The following is a 22,383-nucleotide window of genomic DNA, read 5'->3' on the forward strand; positions in this document are numbered from 1 at the left end:
GCGAGGAAAGTACGTTGCTTGCTTCGCTCGCATGTAAGAAGACATTTTATCTATGCTGCGCAACCGTTTTCCGCTACAGTTTGCCTGTGGTCCACCTGAACGACGTGACTGGGGAGTTGGAGTCGACCACACACTTAATGCTGATTGATTGACCGAGAAGGACGTTCAGGACACTACCTGGCGGCTCCAGGTGGATACTTCGACCAGCTGAAAGATGAGATATCTGCGCCATTCAGGCTAAATCGAAACTGAAAAGTATCAAGTCTCCACGAAGACACACCATCCTGTCACTACTGCCTCAAACCTTCCTCTAAGACGTAGCACTGCAGATCACTACTGTGTCAAACCTACCTCCAAACACGTCCCTCAATATTCCAACTGTTCCAAACCCACATCATAGATTGCTATTGTGCTAAACTAACAACCACGTCATACTGCCAAAGATCGCTACTGTTCCAAACCATCCTCCACGCGATAGTGGGAAAGAACGCTTTTGTGATAAAGCCACCTCCATGTCATACTGTCAAAGATCGCTTTTGTCTTTAACCTCCTCCACGTCATAGCATCAAAGAGTGCTACTGTGCTAAACAAACCTCGACGTCAGACTGTCAAAGATCGGTACTGTGCAAACTCTTCTTCCACACCATAATGTCATAAAGCAGTACTTCCTATACCCACCTTCACGCCATATCATCAGACCTCGCTACTCCCTATACCCCTCCCCACGTCATAACATCAAAGAGTGCTACTAGCTAAACTCCTTTCCATGTCATACTGTCAGAGATCGCCACTGTGCTGAAGTCATCTTCACGTCATACTGCCAAAGCTCGCTACTGTGGTAGAACCAACCTCCAAGTCATACTGTCAAAGATCTTCATCGACAGCAACATCAAGGGCTAATCTGTACCTGTGTGTGTGTGCCTGTATTCCTGCTCATTGCAAAGAGCTTTCTCCCTTGTTGTACTTTTACCTCAGCTTGAATATTTGTAAATGTGGGACCCGCTAATCGAATATTACTCTTGATATTGTTAAGTCACTGTTGGTTGTCTTTCGTATTGTGAGTTTTTTCTTTTGCTTATTTCACCTATGGTTCGTATATAACCGAATGTGTAAGCTTGCCAAACAATAGTGAGTGAGTGACTGGATTTATGGTCCGCAGCCATATAGCTGGAATATTGTTGAGTGCGGCGTATAACGACAGACAGACACAATTACAACTTTATCGCATGTCTATGTATAATTACATAAGTGTCAGCTAACTGTCACTAAAATGTATCTCACTGATAGATGAAACTACATCACATCAGCAAAAATTATATACTTACATGCATTAACGATGACCTCTGTCCATACGCTTGATGTCCCCTGTCCATTGGTGGCAGAGCAGGACAGATGTCCGGCATCAGACGTTGATAGATCATGCTTTGTAAACACTGCACCATGACTAATGTGGGTGTTATGTGACCACGTGTATGAGGTGACGGAAGGGCTGGCCTCGTCAACGACACAGACAACTGTTACATCACCACCCCGTTTGACATTGATGACCTGTTGGTTTGGCTCGAGGTGTATTTTCGGTGGATCTTCGATGAATAAAGGTAACATACAACACATGTAAACACAGACACAAGAACACATATCTAGCAAAAGTATAACGATACATCATTTTTACAGAAGAAACATCATGAAATAGGTCAATGACATAGCTTACATCTGACATTAACAGTTGCATCTGCCCGTCCAGGCGCCATCCTGGGCGAATTGTCAGCAGTACAGGTCAGTTGTCCTTGGTCAGACTTGGTTATGTTGCGTTTAAAGAAGATCGGGCCTTTACTTGATCGTCCATTATGTGTCCACCTGAATGTGTGGACATCAGGGTTGGCATCACCCACGACACATTGCACAAGGAGGTCTTCACCGACAGCAACATTAATGGTGTGATTTCTCGGCTCCAGGTGTACCTCTGGCGGGTCTGAAGACATTTGCCATACTGCGACATTGTACATTATTCATGCAGCTATATGCTTCATAAATGAACCTCGATTTTGTAATACGATTGAGCCGATTAGCAAAATGACACCATATAACCTTATTTTGACATGTAACAATCACTCTGTAAATAGATGTGCATTTCTGCATTCGGGCTTATTTGTTATACATTTTACATCAGTTAAACACAGATCTAAATTTTTAAAAGTAAATGTAGTATAATGCAGCACCTGGCGTTTCAGGATTGTACTGTAGAGGTGACTTCCATTGTTTTTGGTTTTCATCCTATGTGAAGTACACAAACCAAACAAGCCATACCTGAATGCAGCCCTAAGACATATCGTCTATTACTTGTCTCAGAAGAGGCTTTTTGTCCTCTTCCAAATACGATTATACGTTCTTATCCTGTTTTTGTTTTCTTACCCTATTCCTCATTCTATAATATGCCTCTACACTTACACCACACGTTGATTCGAGTGGAAGCCCTCACATTCGCTACAGTGCATGTCAGATTGCCCGAGTAAGACTTTAACATCATCGTTCTACTGAAGGTTTGTCCACTATAGGAACGTCCGTTGTGTGTCCACCTGAATGACGTGACTGAGGAATTGGAGTAATCGACCACACACTTGACGCTGATTGGCTGACCGAGAAGGACGTTCAGGACACTACCTGGCGGCTCCAAGTGGATACTCACACTATCTGAAAGGTATGGCATAGTTAAGGAAAATTATTTCTAATTACGTTTCGAAACTGGAATTCCAATACAAACCCTCAATGGATTACTTGCATGTAATTGAAGGGAAGGTCCCAATGAAATATTATTATCTTATTTATAATCAATTATCTTAATCCCGGCACCTCAGTATAACACCAAATATCACTACCTTGTCAACTCAACTCAAGAAAATGTGCACAACCTCACCAACATGCTTAACTATCCAATTTGCCATGTCATCCGACTTTAATAGGGGCAAACAAACCTTTAGGAGACATCAGGCTGTATCACTAATGCCCTAAAACCATCTTTATAAAATAGACATCGATTATTCTTAAGTGGCGACTAACAAGGTCAGGCTCTCTGACACGTCATCTTCATGCTCATGCTCCTGATCACTTGACTGTCTGGTCCAGCGTGGATGATTTACAGGCAGCAGTCATATAACTGGAATTTTGCTGAGTGCGGTGTTAAACTAAACCCACTTACACATCGATTATGTGTTGAACCAATCCCCCTACTGAGGCCACCCATTTAATTAATGAGTAAAACAAAACTATTGTGTGATACAAACCTCCACCACATACCACACCAACATCACTATTGTGAGAACATCTTGGTGCCGTTCCCCAACTTGAGTGTGAACATTCGTCTAGGGACGTCTCTGATCCCGTACAGTCGACGTTACTCAGCCAAATAATTCCTTCACCAGGTCCATAAGACGCTGTCACAAAGGCCCTTGTCCTAAACACGAAAGTCCACAAGGAAATTGGTTAGCTGTTAGTTGGTTAGTTGTTCTATAGTCCTATGGAATTCTTTGCTTTGAATCGTTCCATATGTTTAGAGGTTGTGGCGGAACAGGATGCGCTAGACTTTGTGTGAACTCACGGTATGGTATATTATGTGTTGTGATTATTACTGATATGTATTGCAGCCTTATTATTGGAGGAGGATATTTAAGTGTATTTCTTGGTGATCATTAAAATACAATCTGCAACTTTGCATACACTCCTTCAAAATCACATTTGGTTTGAACTGAGTACATGTCTTTTTCAGCCTTTTGTGATTGGCTATCTGCAAAGCATTTTCGTGTGTTGCTTCTACATATTTCAAATATATGTATCTAAAACCTCTGAGTAATGGTTGGGAAACATCGTACATCACTGCAATGGAAGTTCCTGTGAGTGATATTTCTCTCCTGTGCAACATGTCCTTCACCGTGCAACGGAAGTAACAGTGCAGTTTTTGCATTTGACGTAAAAAAACGGAACTACCTCTACCGGAGGTATAGAACAATGTATTTAATACCTATGGAAAGCTGGGAATCTCTAGTTTTCCAAAACTAACAAAGACAACAGTAACGCTGTGCTTGATCCATATGTGTTAGTGATTGCTTGTTTAACATAAAACTCAACTGTTTACAAATGTGCTCAAGGAAACTGTTTAAAGGTCAATGTCAAGCTCAAATGAACATGCTTTATAATTTCAGACATTGTTTCATCAAAGTAGATATACATCTTTCTAGGACCTATAATATAGCGATCTTCACAGTGAAGATCCTGGTACACTTTTCAAGGAAGAAAAGTGTTTAAGCTGTTTTACATTGACGGCCAGTTAGAATAATGATAGGTGTCTCGATCTAAAGAAAGGTCTAGTGGTGAGAATATGTAGTTACCACGGTTGATTTGCCATTCTGCACACAACTTGTGCCTCCTGTGATGAAAACGACGACCCTCTACAAACAGTTCCCCAGACATTGTTGTGTAGTACTTCTACTCGGCCTCGTCCAGGAGTTGTCGAATTCAAGCGTATTTGAAGATAAGCTGGAACAAACAGTCCAGCAGCACAGGAAAAGGTACAAAAACATAGAGTAAAGCACTTTTTTCTTCAGAGTATTGGCAGACAACATGACTTACCATTAGGACACTGTATTCGGACAACTATTGATGATGAGGTAACTCTCCCCCAAGGGTAATGAATACAGTCGTTCAGAGTGAGTTCAGAGCCAAGACAATGGACCTGTTCTACGATAGCACTTCGGGATCCGTTGCCGGTGTTTGAAGAAAAGCTTACTTGGGCACCAATGCTAAAGATTAAGTAAAGTGTATCAAACTGTTTTAATATATTTGCTGGGTTTATAAGAAAAATTGTGAAATGTTTAACAAAGTTACATTGTGGTAATAGAAAGCCTACTGAGGTGTTCAAGTACTAGCATAAAATGTACAGACTGACGTCTAAGACAAGAAGCATCTCATTATATATCTCACGTGTTGTGTCCCAACATCCTGCAGGCAACTGTTGCCTCTTCAACACCGAAACCAGAGTAGTAGACTCTTCCCCACTGTCCACCATAGTACAACTCCAGAATTCCTTCTCCAGGCGTGTTAGTGGTGGAGACAAGTCTAGCCGCTCTAGCATCTCACAAAGACATCACGATGGCATTACTTGGATAATGTGTATACGTAAGTATCAAATGTCGGTCTGACTATAACACCTGCATATATATATCCATTCCACAGAGACTGACTCGTTCATAAACACATCCTATGATATTGACGACAACGAGATTCAACATACAATAATTACATTTTTATTGTGTTCATTAAAATTCTGCCAATCTGATTGGTTAACTGGGAACATTTCTTTCGATTTCATTTCGCCATGAACCTAAATAATATAAGCCACGCCCACCGAACCGGACTACTTCTGAATCTGAGGAATGTCCGTGAATACCTTTACACAGAGAGGGAATTCCTTGCACTCGGGTACCTTAATGAACTTTGGATACATTGCGGTTAAAATAAACAAACAACTCAAAATTATCCGTGAACGTTAATAAAGTGGTTATTTAATAAAAACGTGTTTGTGAAAATACTTTATTTGACTGGTTACTGTAGTTACCATGTGCAGTCAACGAACAGTCGTCTCCAACTTGTCTTCTTTACATTCCAACAAGATGGCCGATTCCAAATACGGAAGTTTTGATCTGGGAAATTTTGAGTCGATTTTGGAAGATCAATCTTTGATCAATCAAATCTATAGCACGGATGACATTGATTTTCCGAATGATTTAGATCTTGAAGAAATTGAAAGTTTGTTAGAGATAACAGTATCAAACAGATCTGCCCTGAAAAGACACTTAAATGACATCGGGAGAGATACTGACATTGTAAGAGAAATGCAGTTTAAGTCTGCACATAATATGCTTGATGCACAATTAAATTACAATGTACAACATGGCTAGTCACGCCCCACACAACATAAATCAAACATTGAAGCAAATGATCTGATGAACATTAGGACTTGTCTGCATTCGGCATCCAATCCTGTTATACTTGGGCTGTCAGTCCAGATTTGAAGAGGTTATTTTAAGACGATGTCATATCGGCATATCCTGCTTGACTGCGTTGAATTCACCACCACAACGGATAAATATTTCAATGTCAAAACTATCAAGGATCTTTTTAACAGCGTTAGTTCTCATTTAATCATTGTTTTTTAAAAGAAATTGATTTCATTGTTGAATTTTAAGTAATATGTTTCTGTAGATAGATATATCTTAATGATTGGTAGTTTAGATTAGTAACTAGAATTGTTTGTGGCTGTACCCTCAAAGGGGGTTGACGTATTGTAAAATGATTGTCCTCCTGAGAGGGTACGTAAGTCCGAAAACATTTGATGTAAATTTAAGTCTACCAGGTTTTTAATCGTAGTATTCATGTTATTTTAATTTTGTCTAGCATTTCATACACTCTCCAGCAACTGAAGGGATGATGTAAATCCAGGTAGGGTCCATGCAGGTAACAAAGGTACTGTAAGTCCCCATGGCTCCTAGTATGGTGATCTACCTTCGGTTGTTGGATATATATCTATATATCTCTGTATATATTGTTTTGTCCAGATAGTGATATTAATTTTAACTTTCCACGTTAGTCTTAATAAGTGTGATATTCTAGTTCTTTTACTGTCCTTCGTTGACAGGTTTTATAATGTACATATGGTCGTTTTCATTGTTGAATGTTCTCACCACGATATGGCTGAAATATTGCCGATGTGACATTAAATATTAACTCACTCACTCACCCAATCCTGTTATCCTCCGGTACAAAGTATGGTACGACTTGGCCATCCATTTTGTAAGTCGTGGTCTTAAATTTCACCAGCAGCTTACGCCCACTTCCTTTCAATTTGTGGTAGATGATAGCAATGTTGAATATGTCACACTGTCCCACGAAACGAAACAAAAAAACCCATCCAAGTTGGCATCAGCTGCGGTGAAGCGCAAAGCGACAAACGATTGTTTGCGACGAATGATATAAACCAATTATCCCGTCAATGCACTTCGCCAGCTCCTTGACAAAAGTGACCCAAATGCCGGATCACATTTTTCACACTGTAATAAAGACGCACTTTGTTCCCCAGACGCACACAACATTTGGTGTACAGCAACCCCAGTCAAATATACCAGTTCACTCATTTCATGTCTGACATACGTCGCAATACCCAATGTAGTACGTCATACACTGCTCATTGCCTTCACGCCACAGCAATCCATGAACTTCATCACATAATGTTTTTAAGTGGCCATAGGAATGACAGTTAAGTGCGTAGTTATAGTCGTCACGGGAACGCGCCACATTGTGTTACGTTCTGATTCGCTACCCGATGTTAGCTTGGTTGATTGACAGCTGTTTGGGGGTGCTCTATGCTGATTGGCTAATGGTTTGGTAAGCGTGTCATTTTATGTAAATGAGTCACTTGAGTCATGTCACTCCATTACTGAATTCCCATACCGAAAATGTTAACCGGTGGTAACAAAGATATCTGTTTCGATGAATTTGATTGTGTTTAAATAAAATATTGTTGAAGGCCTTTAGTATTTGTTGTTGAATTTAATTATAAGGATTGACTGAGTATTGTTTTCGTTGCATTGAGTTAGGAAATTAAAAACCAATGTGCAAACTGTACAAATCCGCTACAAACTTTTGTAAGAATCCGCTCCGATGATTTATATAGTTTGCACATTGGTTTTTAGTCTTATACCTCAATGCAACGAAAGACATACACAGTCAATCCTTATTTGCCGTTCTGAATTCGATAAACTGGACTTGTATAATTTGATCGTAACGATCGTGACTGAGAGAAATTAGGGTTTTCTGATCCCTTATCCACTTAGAAACGGCAACAACTTTCAGTGCGTCTAGCTATAGGGGCTTCAGGCAGTTATTTTACAAATACTTTCTGTGCGGTAAATTGAGTGAGTGAGTGAGTGAGTTATTATTTAACGTCACACCGGCAATATTTCAGCCGTATCGTGACGAGAACAAACATGATTATAGAGAATATGTATATAATCTAAAACTCGTCGTCAAAGTACGGTAAAATAACTAGAGTATCACAATTCGAATTTAAAACTAGCATATGAAGTTAAAACTAACAGCACAATTTGGACAATAAATGTTATAAAAAGTAGGCTATAGATCACCAGCAATCACCATACTAGGGACCAAGGGGACTTACATTACTTTTGCTACATGCATGGGCCCTGGCTGGATTTACACCATCCCCTCAGCCGCTGGTGATTGTAGGAAAATGTAGCCGAAATTTAAAATGACCAAAATACTACGTTCAAAATACTGGTAAGTTTAAATTTCACTTTGAAAGTTTTGGGACTTACGTACCCTCTCAGTGGGACAATAATTTTACGCTACTTTCATCCCCTTTGAGGGTACAGCCACTAACAATCGCAGTTGACAATTCATACCACCATGTTTAAAAGATCAGCTTTCTATTTACAAAACATATTATTGAAAATTTATGTAATAATTCTATTTCCTTTAAAAATTCAATGATTAAATGATAATTAACATTGAAAAGATCCGTCATTGTTTTGACATTGAAGTATTTCTCCCTTGTGATGGCAAAATCAATACAGTCAAGCAAGACGTGCTTGGCTGTGATTCCTTCATCACAAGGGATACAAAACGGAGGATCCTCACCCTTAAGCAAATATTCGTGAGTGTATCTCGTGAGACATCGTCGCATTATGACCTCCTCTAATCTGGACCGACAACCCAAGTAGGTGTAACCAATAAAGGGTTTTATTGCATGTAATTTATTTATACCCACTTGGGTGTCCCACTTTTTCTGCGTCAGATCACGGATATAAGATCTAATTGTAGCCTTATAATCTGAATATGGAATCAGAAATGGTGTCACAGATTTGGTGAGTGCTGCCACAGCAGCAAGATTGGCCATTGTGTTCCCAGAGATTCCTATGTGACTTGGTATCCAAAAACAGACGATGTCACATTGACCAGTAGCAAGATCATTATATAATTCAATAATTTCAATTAAAAGTGGATGTTTGCAAGATAAGTTTTTAATAGCTTGAAGACATGAAAGAGAGTCAGAAAAGATTATATGCTGTTTATGTGTAGGATGTCTTTGAATGTATTTGAGAGCTGTGAATATGGCGTTTGCTTCCGCTGTAAAAGTAGAGCTGGTATCCAGTAATCTAGAAGATACAGTTTTGGATCCAATGACAATGGCACATGCAACCTGTGCAGTAAAAGGATCAAGTGGTGACTAAACATTATGCCTAAATTTAGCTTCATAACAACTTTGATGGGAATGCATTTTGAAACTAATTCTGTGCCTGTGAGGTTTGTATTTTCCAAGGAAGTGATACAATGTGTTTTTAACTTTGAAAATTAAATCAATTTTTATCTACTATTTATGAATTCTGTCTAGACATAATTGTAACCACATTTCGATAGTATTCACATCGTTTCCCAGACATGAAATGTTCATTCACAAAAAGAAATCCATCAATGGAATCATTGAAAACGCTATAAAAATGCTGAAGAATGGGACTGAAAAAATACTGCCTTGTGGGACACCATGATCAGACATGCTAGATCCCACTCGGACTTGAAACTGTCTGTCAGTTAAAAACTCGGATATGAACTGAAGTAAACGGCCTGGTAATCCAAAACCATGTAAATCTTTTAAAATTCCTTGTATAACATTTTAAGTGAAAAATGATAGACACTACATATTGGTTATTGCTAATTACATCTTTAACAAATGACTCTAACCTAAGTAAATGGTCAATAGTTTTTGAAATCCACACTGAATATTAGTTACAAAATTACTACATTCCAAGTACCACGTTAGTCTTTTATTGACATGAGTTCCATGGTTTTGCAAACGCAGCTTTTTGAGGATACGGGTCTGCAATTCGAAGGATTAGAATGATCCCGACTCGGTATTGGTATTGAAACAACTGCTTCACGTCATGATGGTAGAAATAGTCCAAGTGCCCAGCTGTCCTCAAATATGAAAAGAACACTTTCCAAACGGGGTTCATGAGCTAATAATGACTGTTGTCGGAACTGGTGGCAATATCATGAGCTTGTCCACGGGTAGCATGGAGCTCATGAACAGAAAATATTTCGTGGTAATCTTCCCCAGCTTCTGATGTGAAATTAACAGCTTTCTTTACATGCTGTTTTTGACATTTTTGAAACTGAGATACACAATGTGAAGAATAATTCTTTAGGCAAAGTTTCACCAAGTTTGTTAGAGTAATGTCCTAAAGTACGAAGCTGTTGGGTTAGCAAAAATCAGGATGTTGAATATCCGCTTTGAATGCAAAGGGCGAATTGTAATAACCACACAGGATGCCCCACAAAGCGGCGTTATTAATGCAAAATCATAAGGACGTTTTTCACTAATCGCTAACATGCAGCATGATAATGGCAAATGTTAGCAAATACAGTAAGACTAACTATACTCATGCCACTTATCAGCGATCTCTAGACAAGTGATCCAGTGATCACTGTCACATGCAGTGATCCAAACCATACCTTCAGGAAATGAAAAACACTCGACACCAACAGCTTCAGCTCCCACACAGTCATCCGATCCCCATGGTCTGTGCTTGCAGTCCTTTAGATCTGCGTTCAGCAGCGTGCACTGGACGTCATCCAGCCACATTCTAATGGAACTGTTTCCATCGATTGCCTTTCCTCCTCTGTAAAGATAGAAATTGTCTTTGGGTCTTCGCAATACTCCAGTATTATCATGGCGGGGTAAAGCCGAAATGGAAATCACACATTGTACCTATGAACTGACATCGGCGTGATGATCGAACGCGTTCACTACTAGACTGCCCCAGCGCCCCATGAAGATAGAGAGGAAGACAAACCTGAACCATTTTACTGTGTTGGTAGGTTTAGTATAGAGCTTCAGTCCTATCGAGATGAGTCGATAACTTGTTTGAGTGGCATTTTAGAAGTTGAGGTGTACAAATAGGTGTCAGAGAGACAACGGTACAAGAATCTGCACCGAAACGTCGCAATCACGCAATAAAGAAGTTTCCATACAATTTGTCCAATTCGAGATGAGTCGTTTAGATGTGTAATGAAAGACTGAAGTGTTGCATGTGATCTTTGTGAAAACAATGAAAATGGGGCATGAGTCAGTGCATCAGTTTCACTCAATCTTTATCAGTTGATTAATTTAAATTCTTCAGGTTCTTGTAATCGGCTTGTATAATAGTCTTATTACTTACTGGTACCCCAGAGCCCTGCACACAACTGAAGCTTCAACTTGGCCAAAACCATCATCACACACTGTTCCCCAAGTACCGGAGTGGAATACTTGAAGGAGTCCCCTTTTGTAGCCTGAAAGTTTCATCGTTATGCCACCTGTTGCCGAAGAAGTAGCATAACGATATACATTGTTAAAGGATCAAGCGACTTTGAAACATTGAACCGTGTTAAATTACAAGCGCATACAGAGCTCCTGGTAAGGTCAGTATCTGCCTATTTTACTCAATAGAAATCACATTTACAGAATTAATTACAAATCTGGAGTACAAAACAAACGCGCCAGAATCAATTAAAACCCAAATATATTTACTCAATTAACTATACTGGCTTGCGTATGATTCGTCGTGGCGCACAAACGCTACATCATTAGCTACTGGTACGCGATGCCTATAACACTATACATATACGTGTATATTATTATGTATTATGTATTGTTCGGGGTTTACTCTAATGATCACATGACTTCCATGATGAGTATTTAGAAATGACTGCCAAACGTTTGGCAATAAGACAAATGCTGAAAACTTTCAGTCTATTGAAGTTATTATATCTATATATTTAGAAAAGTTATGTACCCAATCAGGATAAGAAATTCTGTGTAAAAGTGCCCAATTCTTTTGACTAGTGCCAATATACAAAATGCTAGTTACTCCTACAAATGTGAAATTACTCATAGATAAACAGACATGGGAGTAAATACCAAATTGTTTGAAAAAATATCTAGCATACTTTATCTACTGTTATCTACTCTTATCTATGAAACGATTAAACGTAACACCATGATAGTAACATATCCTGTTGACATTGGGCCAGTACTGAGGAGTTGCATCGCGTTAGCTAATCACTGGAATCCCTTGACGCTAGAATCGTGAAAGCGGTCGACAGCGAGATGAAATGTGTTTGGTGAAGGTTCTTATGCTGAGAAAGGGTACCTGGTGGAATGTGTCAGTATAAACCTATTTGATAATGGGAAGACGCGCGCGCGCGTGTGTGTGTGTACACATCTTCTTTATCCCTAAAAGAAATACCCTCACGTTTTGTGAAAGAACTGTTTCGTGTCATGTAATGATACACACCTAGAGGCTCACAAACTGAGGTTATGTGGCAATTACATTAACATGACCAAATGACCATTCGAACGCATTACACACACACGCGCGCGCGCACACACACACACAGACACACATACACACAGATATATATAGTTCAGAAACAACGGATGTCATGAACTAGCTGCAGATGAAACTGTAGGTAAATGATGAATAATGTCTCGTATATTCAAACAAAGACGTGTCAAGCTGATAACTCACTTGGATCACATATGACGCCAACATCTTCATTATGACCACAGTTGTTGACTCCCCATGAATTGTGTGAACAGCTGGCCAAAGATAATTCGGCTCCGTTGCAGTTCACGTCATCCAACCAAATCCTCCCTCTTCCAAAACCGAAAGAGTGAATAGCCCTTGGTGTCACTCTGCTATTACTAACAACAAATTAACTGTTGAATACAAATGTTAAGTTCCATAGTTCAATTTCCCTAACCTGCCTCACTGCATCAGATACATACTATTGTAGGTTGATACCTTTTAGTATCACACGTTTAAGTGTTATTATACAGTAACTGTATCTTTCCTATTACCTCACTACAGTTTAATGGAATTAGTACTACTACAACACGGTGTCCGACTGTTTTCATACATGCCAACTACCTCAATACACAACGCTGCCGTCGCTGCAAGGTGCCCAACTATTTTCATGCATATCTCGATTTCCTCAGTACTTCACACAACTAGCATCATTGCAAGGTGTCTATTTACATGTATATCTCGACTACCTCAGTACACAACACTGCCACAGTCAATGCAGCGTGTCCAGATATTTTCATGCATATCTCGATTTCCTCAGTTCACAACACAGCTAGCATCATAGCAAGGTGTGAAACTATTTATGCATATCTCGATTACCTCAGTACACAACGCAGTTAGCATCACAGCAAGGTGTCAAACTAGTTTTATGCATATCTCGATTACCTCAGTACATAACACAGCTACCATCACTGCAGGCTGACACACGTAACACGGCATTATTCTGTTGCTACACTTCTGAAGACAAATTGCCCCAGAAATACATCTAGAGAAGCTTCTCGGTTCGGATTGTACATTTTTGTACCGTTATTCAGCCCAAATGACAATATCCTCCATGAAAATGTGTTTAGACAGATGCTACGCAAGGTATCTTACTATCGTCCTAGTTGTCTGCAGGCCACTTTAGCTTCATTGGTACCAAAGTCATCGTCACACACAGTGCCCCATGTGCCGTTATAGTAAACCTCAAGTCTCCCAACACCGTTGTTCAGTGGGGACACCAGTCGGATTGTCTGGCCAAACACTGAAAACATACGATGGTTGGTAAATATCAAACAACAATATCTCAACATTGGTCAATATTTTAACAAAGCGCGACACGCGACAATGCGACAACGCGACATTTTGTTAGTTACGGCGGAATCTAAAAACTATCACAAACATGATTATTTTTATGAGCCTTTTAAGAGCTGAGATACCCGTGAATGGAACTCAGAACACTTATAAATGAACGTCCATATTGCCGTGTAGTGTGTTGGTTAAGAGTGCCTGATTAATGGAATGGCGTATTCAAACTGTCCATTTTGCTGCAGAATATTATGATTGAGTAGGTGCATGTTTGAAACGATACAAGTATATAAGTATCGCTGGATATAGTATCCATAAGAGAAAAGTATGAGATATATTGTGTATCATCTCATGTGCAGGGTCAATAAGAGTGAGTGAGTGAGTTTGGTTTTACGCCGCTTTTAGAAATATTGCAGCGATATCACGGCGGAGGACACCACGAAATGGGTCTCACACATTGTACCCATGTGGGGAATCGAACCAGGGTCTTCGGCGTAACGAGCGAACGCTTTAACCACTAGGCTACCCCACCGCCCCATAACGAAAACATCGTAACACATTATTGTTATGAAATGCCTCGCTAATTTCCGAAGCTTCCTAAACCTTAAGAGAGTGGAGCGGCGGGGGAGTGAGGAGTGGTGTGAAGCGGAGAGGAGTCGGCGAGGGTGGAGTGGAGTAGAACGGAGCAACGGAAAGAGTGAAGGGGGACGAGGGGAGAGGAGAGGTGTGGTGTGGAATGGAGTGGAGCGTCGCAGAGTAGGAGGGAGGGAGAGTTGGTTTCTGGCACTTCAAGAGTACGCAACACTACCAAGCGATTTCATCGTTTCTAATAAACCATCCCTCCAAAAGAAACGCATAGGCGATTTGTATTTTTACAACTCTACCTATTGTGTTCACACAATCGTCAAAATATGTAACAATAGTGTTGAAAACATGATTTTACACAACTTACATACTGGCAATAAAAATCCAGATTACTTTCCGAAATTGGCATTCGTTTTAAAGGCGTTTCAAGGTCAAATGACTACGTCACGTCTTGACTCGACACGGAACATCGCCATTGAGAGATGCTGGAGATTACCAATCTTCTGTTGCCAGGCGTCTGAATGTTCGTCAGAGCAAGATATAATGACTTGCAGCTCGTTGCAGCCAAACAGGTATAAGAAATCACCGGCCCCGTGCAGGCAGACCTCGAGTTACCACTGCAGCTCAAGATCGGTACATAAGGTACTACAGTTGAGTGATCGTACTCCCATGGCTGAGAGAACAACAGCCAGCGCACCTGGACTTCAGAGAATGTCAGGTCAAACTTACGGGACAGGTTGAAAAAGATTCGTTTGAGAGACAGAAAACCCGACGTCAGGGTCGTGCTACGTCGTCATCATCGTGCTCAACGTCTTCGCTATCTAGATGTATAATATTTGTTTTATAGACATTGCCTTCTTCCAAGCTCATGCACTCATTACTCATGTAAAATTTCATTCAAGTCTATTTATGGAAGAGTTATACATGTTTGAAAATTTTCGCAATAGATTTCTCCTCTATGCGTTTATTTATTGGGATAGTATATCACAATGATAACAGTCCATTTGTATGGCGTTTTCCCATTATCATGTTCAAAGCCGACCTAAAGTATCTTTGAGGTGTCGGGTGGTTAAGTGATATCTCATTCTACTTGGTATCCATCCACTGCTGGTTGAACAGAAGCAGACCTCAAACAAGTTCATCAGCGTCGGATAGGACTGCACCATGAAACTGTCAAGAGCCACACTATGGAACATAGTGACCCATTCGAGGACATCACCTGATGATTCTGCCAATGTGGCTTGAATTTTAACAATATTTCAGTTTCTCACAACCTGACCATTGAAGTATGAAATAGAGTTTAACTTTTCCTGCGCATGCGTACTATAATTGACTTTCTACGCATGCGCACCGGTAATCGAAAAGGGCGACAAAAGCGACATTTCAATATGTCGCATTGCCGCGTGTCGCGTTTTAGTAAATGTTTAGTTTTTTCTTTACACATCTCAGATAGGGCGACATTGCGACAACGCGACATATTTTGACCTTGAAAAGTGTCGCTATGGCGCGTGTCGCACTTTGGAGGAACAGAGAAAATGTTAGTCAAAACGCGACACGCGACACGCGACACGCGACATCGCGACAATGCGACAAATGGTCCAAATGTCGCGTTGTCGCATTGTCGCGCTTTGATTAATTTTCACCTCATTTTGCTTGTTTTTTGAGAGGGCGACAACGCGACAATGCGACAACGCGACAATGTCCCTTCTCGGATTCCAAAGAATGACCACTGAAAATTTAAAGTTCCAAAGTGGTAGCTCTACAACCATTGAGCTATCATCTTACTGCCTTTACACGGCCAGCTCAAATGACAATAACCTGTATGAAAATGAGTTTAGACAGATGCTACGCAAGGTATCTTACTATCGCCCTAGTTGTCTGAAGGCCACTTTAGCTTCACTGGTACCAAAGTCATCGTCACACACAGTGCCCCATGTGCCGTTATAGTAAACCTCAAGTCTCCCAACACCGTTGTTCAGTGGGGACACCAGTCAGATTGTCTGGTAGACCAGGGTAGTCCCTTACCGAACGAATACGAGTGACAACTCCTGCGCGAGATCGTTTCATCCGGATGACTCATCTATGGAACGAAGCTCAAACAGCAGCAGCAACAACAGCCGTACTTCATGGGTCAAGGAGAGCAGTGTCCAGCTATACGATTAGGTATCGTCTTCGGGATGCTGGAATCGACTGCCGATGGCCATATGTAGGTGTCAACAATGCCAGGGACGTTTACAGCCCTGTCTATCAATGGATTATCTGTCTCAGACCAACATTGGCGTTAACAATAACGTCTATAGCCGTCTCGTTTTCCCGGACAAGGCTCCCATTGAACATTCTGGGACGGAACTGGAGGTAGAATTGCTTCAGATAGACAGCACTCACACTTACACAGTCAGAACAGAAACCGGTGTTTGAGTGGAACTACTTGCCGCAGGCATTCTTTTAGACTCTAATCAACTCAATGAGGCAACGTCTGTGCAAGCCAAAGGTGGCTATATGCGCTACTTAACAGACTGTCACATTTTGCACTTTGGGGTATCTCAATTTGACGGACTGTGATGAGTTTGAGCTTACTGCAATTTAAAACAAACAGCAAATCTCAGCTGTGAAATTGACAGTTTCCTGTAGCATAAATTAGACATAAATTTGGTTGTCTTCTGTTGAAAAACTTGCAAACACAGCCAGACTTGCGTTTCTTTTCAAAAAATATGCCCCCTGAGACAACGGCGACATCGACGTCAAGTGTTGCAATAATGTTCGTTTCTGGAATCACACTTTCTGATTCAGAGCCGCGAGAGAAGAGTGCGTGTCTGTCGACGTCGAAGTGAGCGATTTGCCCCCATTTCTGTCGTGAAGATCGAACAATATGGTGATGGTAATACAATGATATGGGGAGCCGTATCCTATTTGCAGAAATCTCAGTGTGCCATCAGGGAACACATGGTTCCGATCATCTACAGTTCGATCAGGATAGCACCAAGCTTCAGTTTCAGAATAAGAACATATTCGTGATTCCATAGCCTTCCAAATGACTCGTTCTTAGCCACATCAAGCATTTAGTTTATGACCTCTGCTGACGCTTGTACATGTGAACGTGAACCGTCGCCCCTGACGTAAGATCAATGGTCGTGGACATTGTAAGAGAAATTGGCCAGAATTCCACATGATCGATTTCAAAAGGTTATTCAGTAACGGTTTGGGGTTCATTGCGACCACAACAGATTCTGAAGACAGCGCCCAACTGGTCTATACATTTGTATAGCTGTTAACAAACAACGGATCATTCAAACTGTGAAATTGAACTTTAACTGATCCAGAAGTATCGGTGTTATCGCACGCAATTACCTGATTAAATTCGACAGAGTACACCAATGCGTTTCTTTTTTGCGTTAATATTTAGGGTTTTCCTATTAAACACACCCTGTGAAATATTCTATTGTGTAATAGATCCCTAACGTGGCCGTGTTTAAATGTAAGCAGCATGTTCGTTATGTAAACTCTTAGCCTATATTTCAGAAATGTTCATAATAAGCCCAGTATCATGTATCAACATCACCTGCAAAAACATCTTCGGATTACATAACAACAGGTTCCTAACAACAATCTTTCAAATCAGTTGTAAATCAATGCTCACATATTTAAACATACTCAGTTAACGCGCGATTGTGTCATCGTGTTCGGGTCACTAACATCCTACAAAATTTAGTTGGTTTGCTTGCGAGCCGACTTCGAGTGATACGGACACGGTGTCTGATCATATACAAACAGTTATCATTTCTTTGCGAAATAATGTCGGATCCAATTCTAACCCGGGATCCCGTTTCACAAAGCTCTCGTAAGCCTAGGATCTCGTAACTTTTCTCTTAGCATCCGTAGCTCCTGTAATACAGTATGGGAGGCACAATGGCTACGAGCAAGCTAACGAGATCTTAGGCATACGAGAGCTTTGTGAAACGGGGCCCGGATCTTCACGTATAAATCACAGGTGGACTACGCTCACAGAGAAGTGAATAGTTAAATGAATAGAATAGGCACCTACCACTGACAGTCAGCACAGCCAAAACTGTCAAATGAATCCCCGGCCTCTTGTCCATGATGGTGTGTCACAAAGAACCTTCAGATCATAAAGTCGATCATAATATCCTGAACTGTCCCTCCCAGAATCGTCATGTATTACTACTGTTCGACAAGCAGTGAACTGCAGTCAGTGTCTATTTAAGATTCCAACTTCCTGGTTGACAACATTCTTTGTGTAAAAGAAGCTTGCACCTTGGCTTTGCGCAATATACAGTTTTGTCTAACGTCATGTATTATAAACGTGCAGTGTACACATGACACGTTGATACTATTTCATCTCTATGTTTTTACCCGGAAATGATAAGCTTTGTATTAATGTATGACGGCATGTTTTATATACTTTCATTCCAATTCATTTCTTGGTGAGTCGTACTGGACCATATCTCGACGAACTCTAATGCTTGTTGTTCGAACATGTTCAACTAATTGTTGATTCATGTTGTTAAAATAATGTTTCATTTCAGATGATAGCAAGTACGATTCAAAATGATCACTCCGCACGATGAAGTTTGCTAGTGACAGTCATTGCCTCTTCTGTCAACTGCCATCTGATTTTAAAAACGCTTCCTGTGTCTCTGTAACACTCCGATATTTTTTACTCAGCGTAACGGACCTGTGACCTCATCACCAAATAAAAGTCATTCATTCATTCATTCATTCATTCATTTTATCAGTAAATAGTGAGTGAGAATACCACAAACATATCAGGGGGAATTTAAATACCACCATCACAGCTATGGAACACACCCATGGTATGACGAGTACATATATCAGAATAGTTATCATTTAGTCTAACACATTATATCATCTTATCATAAATACTACACATCAGTGTCCTCATTCCGGGGCTATACAATGAAAACAAACCCCACAAATTCTGAAAAGGATTTGCACATAACTTTCCTCCTTTAGATTTCTTTGTCGGTCTATAATACTACACAATATAACACAAACATGTCACAATTTGTCTAATGTCGAAACCCACCCTGCCTCTACAGTATTACCGCGGGACTTCTTCCTGTACACTAAGCGTGCAGTAATGACTGAAACTTTACATAAGATTATAGATGATAAAATAGACACTTTACTTTAATGTGATTGTTAACATCGTCTTCAGATCCATTCCTTATGATTGAGTAGTTCTATAACTATCAGGCGCTATTTCTTGGTAGAATCATCTTTAAATCGTAGCGTAATTAGTTTCATAATGAACACGGTGATAACGACCTAAATGGTGCCCCTTTTGAGCTTGTTATAAACGTAGTATATTGTAAATAGTTATTACTGGTTTAGTAGTGTTATTTAAAGAAACCTTTTTACAAATTCTATAACAGATCAGACCATACCAGGACGCTAATTCTTTTTCAAATTTAAAATGATAATAATAATAATAATAATAATAATAATTCTCCAGGGGGACTCCTTCAGTCCTTTGCTTTTTTGTCTGTCTCTAAATCCTTTGAGTTTCCTGCTCAATAGGGGAAAGGTTACCATCCCGGACCTCCTCCGCACAGATCCCCAACACCTCTTACTCATCTCCTCTACATGGATGACATCGAGCTCCTTGCCAGAGGAGATACCAATTAGAAAGAACAGGTTCTCCTTGTCGAGTCCTTCTTTAATGATATTGGCATGACTTTTGGGCTCGACAAATGTAATACTCTTCATTTGAAACGTGGCAAGGTAACTAATGATGGATCGGTCTTGGAATGCAAGTTCGAGACAAGCTCCAGAATGCCCAGATTCAAGATAAACTTCGGGACGAGTATAAATCTCGTTTAAAGAAAATCTGGAGCTCAGAGTTAAATGCTAGAAACAAGATCAAAGCCACCAATACCTCTCCTGTGCCAGTCCTTTCCTATTCCTTTGGAGTAGTTGATTAAACAAACCAAGACATCCTGAGTCTTGCCCGCCTGACCAGAAGGATCATGTCTGATAACAGAGCACACCACCCTCGTTCCTCTCTTAATCGTTTATACATGCCAATCAATTCTGGAGGTCGAGGTTTGATTAATGTGGAAGCTCTTCATGATAGAATTCTATTGTGCACTTTTGCACATATTTATTTATCGGATGATCCTCTGGTGATGTACTTCAAGACTCACGATGAAAGCAAGGAATTCCACAGCTATTTTAAGCGTGCCAAGGTTGTTGGACACAATCTGAAATTTGAAGTTGATTTTGCTCATGGTGATGTACTGCTGGACGGTACAGCGATGGGAGTAAACCAGGTGAAGTCCTTTACCAAGTCTGCCCAGAGTCGGTCCATTGTGGAGAAGCTGTCTGAGAAGCCATTGCATCGTGTGTACATGCAGTGTGTGGAACAGAACAGCAATCCAACCGACTCCTTCGCCTGGATGAAGTCGGCTGGTCTCAACTGTGAAACTGAGGGCTTCCTTTTTGCTGCTCAGGACCAGTCACTTCCCACTCGCAATCGCCGGAATGTGATTCTTAAAGAAAATATCAATATGAAATGTCGTCTTTGCAATGAATTTACAGAGACTGTCCAACACCTTGTCAGTGGATGCCCTTCCTTGGCACAAACAGCATATCTCAAAAGACATGATGGCATGGCTCGCTGCTTTTATTATCGTCTCCGCCATGCCTGTGGCTTTTACTCCGAGGTCCATCCATGGTACGACCCTGAACATGTCCAGGGCGTCCTGGAAAATGATGCTTTTAAGCTTCTCTGGAATAGGCCAATATACAACCTGAGACGAATTCCAGCCATCAAACCTGATCTTGTTCTTTCTGATAAAGCCAATGAAATTATTTATATCATAGAATTTTCTGTCCCTTTTGACAGCAATGTGATTGGCAAGATTCAGGAAAAGCATGATAAATATGCGGACCTCGCCTCTGAAATGTCTCGCTTGCATCCCAAGTACACTGTCGTCAGGCTCCCCGTTGTTCTTGGTGCCCTTGCTTTGGTACCTCCTGATCTCTTGGCGCAGATCAGGAGAGTGCCTGGGTTCTCCACCGGGAGCACAGCCCTTCTGACAATCTGGATAATGCAGAAGGCTGCAGTTTTGGGGAGCCTTCATATTCTTGTTCTTGGTGGGTTCGACTAGGCAGTGTTTCCTGGGAGAAGTCGTCTGGGCTGCATGTAGAGGGGGCGAGGGCCCTGAGCTGATGATGAGCCTTACTGGCCTGACTGTGCCAGGATCACCCAAACCCTCTCTGCTGCATTTCAATCTTAATCTGTAAATAATAATAATATGTATCTCGTACTACCTCCATATCGGGTATTGAGTGACTTCAGTCTAACACCTTGCCCAGCAATATCCAAACAATATGGCGGCGGTCTGTAAACAACCGGATCTGGACCTGTCATTCCAGGGATCATCAGCATGAGCATTGATCTGCACATTTGGTAACTGATGCCATGTGTCAACCAAGTCAGCAAGCCTGACCAGTAAGTCATCTCTTACGACAAGCATAGTCGCTTTTTATGGCAAGCATGGGTTGTTGAAGGTCTAGTCTTCCCCGGGCCTTCACAGGTCTATGAGATCGAAGTGAGACAGGTGATTGCTATTAGTCCTACAAACTCTTGTTCACTAGACGTTATGCCGACTTGGCTGTTGAAGGTGTTTCTGGATGAAACAGTACCAACAATAACTAGTGTGATCAATGCTTCATTCCGTCAAGCCTGTGTTCCATGTATTTCAACTATAACACCACTGATCAGTTACGTCAGTTTGATTCAAACAGAATCATAAAGTAATCTCAAACTTGCCCTTTACAGTTAAGGTCATGGAGAGAGTGATAGCGTCGAGGCTTCATGATCATATCATCAGAACTGGGAAAGCAGAAACGTTGCAGTCTGCGCAACTAATGTCATCACAGGACGGAAACGGCCCTTGTGCGTGTGCACAGTGAATTGTTAGAGGCAGTTGATTCAGAGGGTGTGGCAGAATTGGTGTTGCCTGATTTGTCAGCCGCTTTTGACACAATTAAC

At 40.8% G+C, this 22,383-nt stretch overlaps 1 protein-coding gene across 1 annotated transcript in view; it reads right to left on the bottom strand.

Annotated features, from left to right (window-relative positions):
• Positions 1–18,553, bottom strand: part of LOC137291352 (deleted in malignant brain tumors 1 protein-like) — a 33,340-nt gene extending 14,787 nt beyond the window's left edge. The window contains exons 1-12 of the mRNA XM_067822667.1: positions 18,388–18,553; positions 13,569–13,716; positions 12,636–12,811; positions 11,286–11,421; positions 10,579–10,745; positions 4,975–5,125; positions 4,624–4,793; positions 4,383–4,530; positions 3,282–3,451; positions 2,449–2,691; positions 1,712–1,972; positions 1,326–1,583 (exon numbers count right to left, since the gene is read on the bottom strand). Of these exons, the coding sequence (XP_067678768.1) occupies positions 1,326–1,583; positions 1,712–1,972; positions 2,449–2,691; positions 3,282–3,451; positions 4,383–4,530; positions 4,624–4,793; positions 4,975–5,125; positions 10,579–10,745; positions 11,286–11,421; positions 12,636–12,811; positions 13,569–13,716; positions 18,388–18,442 (2,083 nt within the window). The 5' untranslated portion in view covers positions 18,443–18,553. The remainder of the gene's footprint in view (positions 1–1,325; positions 1,584–1,711; positions 1,973–2,448; positions 2,692–3,281; positions 3,452–4,382; positions 4,531–4,623; positions 4,794–4,974; positions 5,126–10,578; positions 10,746–11,285; positions 11,422–12,635; positions 12,812–13,568; positions 13,717–18,387) is intronic.
• Positions 18,554–22,383: the final 3,830 nt, after the last annotated feature.

Source organism: Haliotis asinina, chromosome 1 (assembly GCF_037392515.1).
Source record: "Haliotis asinina isolate JCU_RB_2024 chromosome 1, JCU_Hal_asi_v2, whole genome shotgun sequence".
Taxonomy (NCBI): domain Eukaryota; kingdom Metazoa; phylum Mollusca; class Gastropoda; order Lepetellida; family Haliotidae; genus Haliotis; species Haliotis asinina.